The sequence below is a fragment of the Pterocles gutturalis genome, unplaced genomic scaffold, assembly GCF_000699245.1.
Source record: "Pterocles gutturalis isolate BGI_N339 unplaced genomic scaffold, ASM69924v1 scaffold13293, whole genome shotgun sequence".
NCBI lineage: Eukaryota > Metazoa > Chordata > Aves > Pterocliformes > Pteroclidae > Pterocles > Pterocles gutturalis.
This window is the reverse complement of record NW_010118270.1, coordinates 20,419-21,815: the sequence shown is the minus strand read 5'-3', so window position 1 is coordinate 21,815 and position 1,397 is coordinate 20,419. Positions and strand designations below refer to the sequence as shown.

General features: G+C 44.9%; 1 protein-coding gene across 1 annotated transcript; it reads left to right on the top strand.

Annotated features, from left to right (window-relative positions):
- The first annotated feature begins 337 nt into the window (after positions 1–337).
- LOC104463709 (histone H2A-beta, sperm-like) lies at positions 338–751 on the top strand. The gene has a single exon (XM_010076143.1). The coding sequence runs from the start codon at positions 338–340 to the stop codon at positions 749–751; it is 414 nt and encodes a 137-aa protein (XP_010074445.1).
- The last annotated feature ends 646 nt before the right edge of the window (positions 752–1,397 follow it).

The following is a 1,397-nucleotide window of genomic DNA, read 5'->3' as shown; positions in this document are numbered from 1 at the left end:
TAGTATGAGGCTATGTTTTTGGATTTGTGTGGAGAACGGCATTGATAACACATGGATGTTTTAGTTGTTGTCAAGCAATGCTGTATTAAGCCAAAGATTTTGTAGCTTCTCATACTGCTCCTGCCCTCCTGGCTTCTTCACTGGGAGGACACACAGCCAGTACAACGACCCAAACTGGCCAAGGGGACATTCCATGCTATAAAGCATCATGCTCTGTATATAAGCTGGGGGGGGTTGGCCAGGGGATGTGATTGCTGCTTGGGGACTGTCTGGGTATCATTCGGAGAGTGTTTTGTTTTTTTAATTCTTTCTCTTTTTATACCAGACTGATGTTAGAATGTCTGGAGATGGGAAGAAAAACTCGGAGCTTCTCCTTGTGCCAAAGAAAACCAAATCAGCCAAGGCTGGTCTGCAGTTCCCCGTGGGTCGTGTCTACCGGATCCTTAAAAGAGGGAACTATGCTGACAGGATTGGCCCTGGTGCTGCCATCTACCTGGCTGCGGTGCTGGAGTACCTGAGCACAGAGATCCTGGAGCTGGCAGGGAATGCTGCACGGGAAAACAAGAAATCCAGGATCATGCCCAGGTACATCCAGCTGGCCGTGAGAAACGATGATGAGCTGAACAAGCTCTTCTCCTGTGTGACTATTGCTCAAGGCGGGGTAATACCTAATGTTCTTCCTGAACTTCTTCCTAAGAAGACCATCTCGATCAAGCCGCCCCACAAAAATGCTCTGTCACAGGAGTTCTAACTGCCACCAGCCTTCTGACCTTGTGGTGGTGTTAAGGCTAGCTTTTGCCACAACTGTGTTTTACACGCTGGTTGGCATTTTTGGTCTAAATTAATGTGTGTGCATACCTGTATGCATGTCTGAGAAGCTGATAAAGACAGGGTTGCAAGCTAGGTTTCCCTAGCCACATCCTTCAAGAGAAAAAAGCCAACGGACTATTTCTGTGAATAAATAAGTGTGCAAAGGACTCATGTCCATTTTATTCTCTTCTATAAAATATTTGTTGTACAAAACAGAAGACTTTCTTTAGCAGAGCAGTTATCTAAGGAAACCTCCTCTATGATCTTTAAAGCTTGTATTTCCATGTGCATGGCTAGAATCTCTTTATTTGGTATGTGCAGAAGTCTGCTTCATTTTACCACTTCAGACCTCATCATGGGCACAGTTAACTATTCAGTGTAAGTAGATGCACCTGAAAAACTTGAACTGGACTGCCTTATAATGGTGGTAAAGCTGATGAATTACCTTCTCGAACATTCGGATACAGAGGTAGAACTATGCTGTAATTTCAGAGTGTCACTGCAGACACCTTGGTCTAAAGATGGTGCTGGAATTGTTCTCTGAGCTTCTGCATTGATGGAGTGCAATCCAAGGAGCCTTCTGCAGA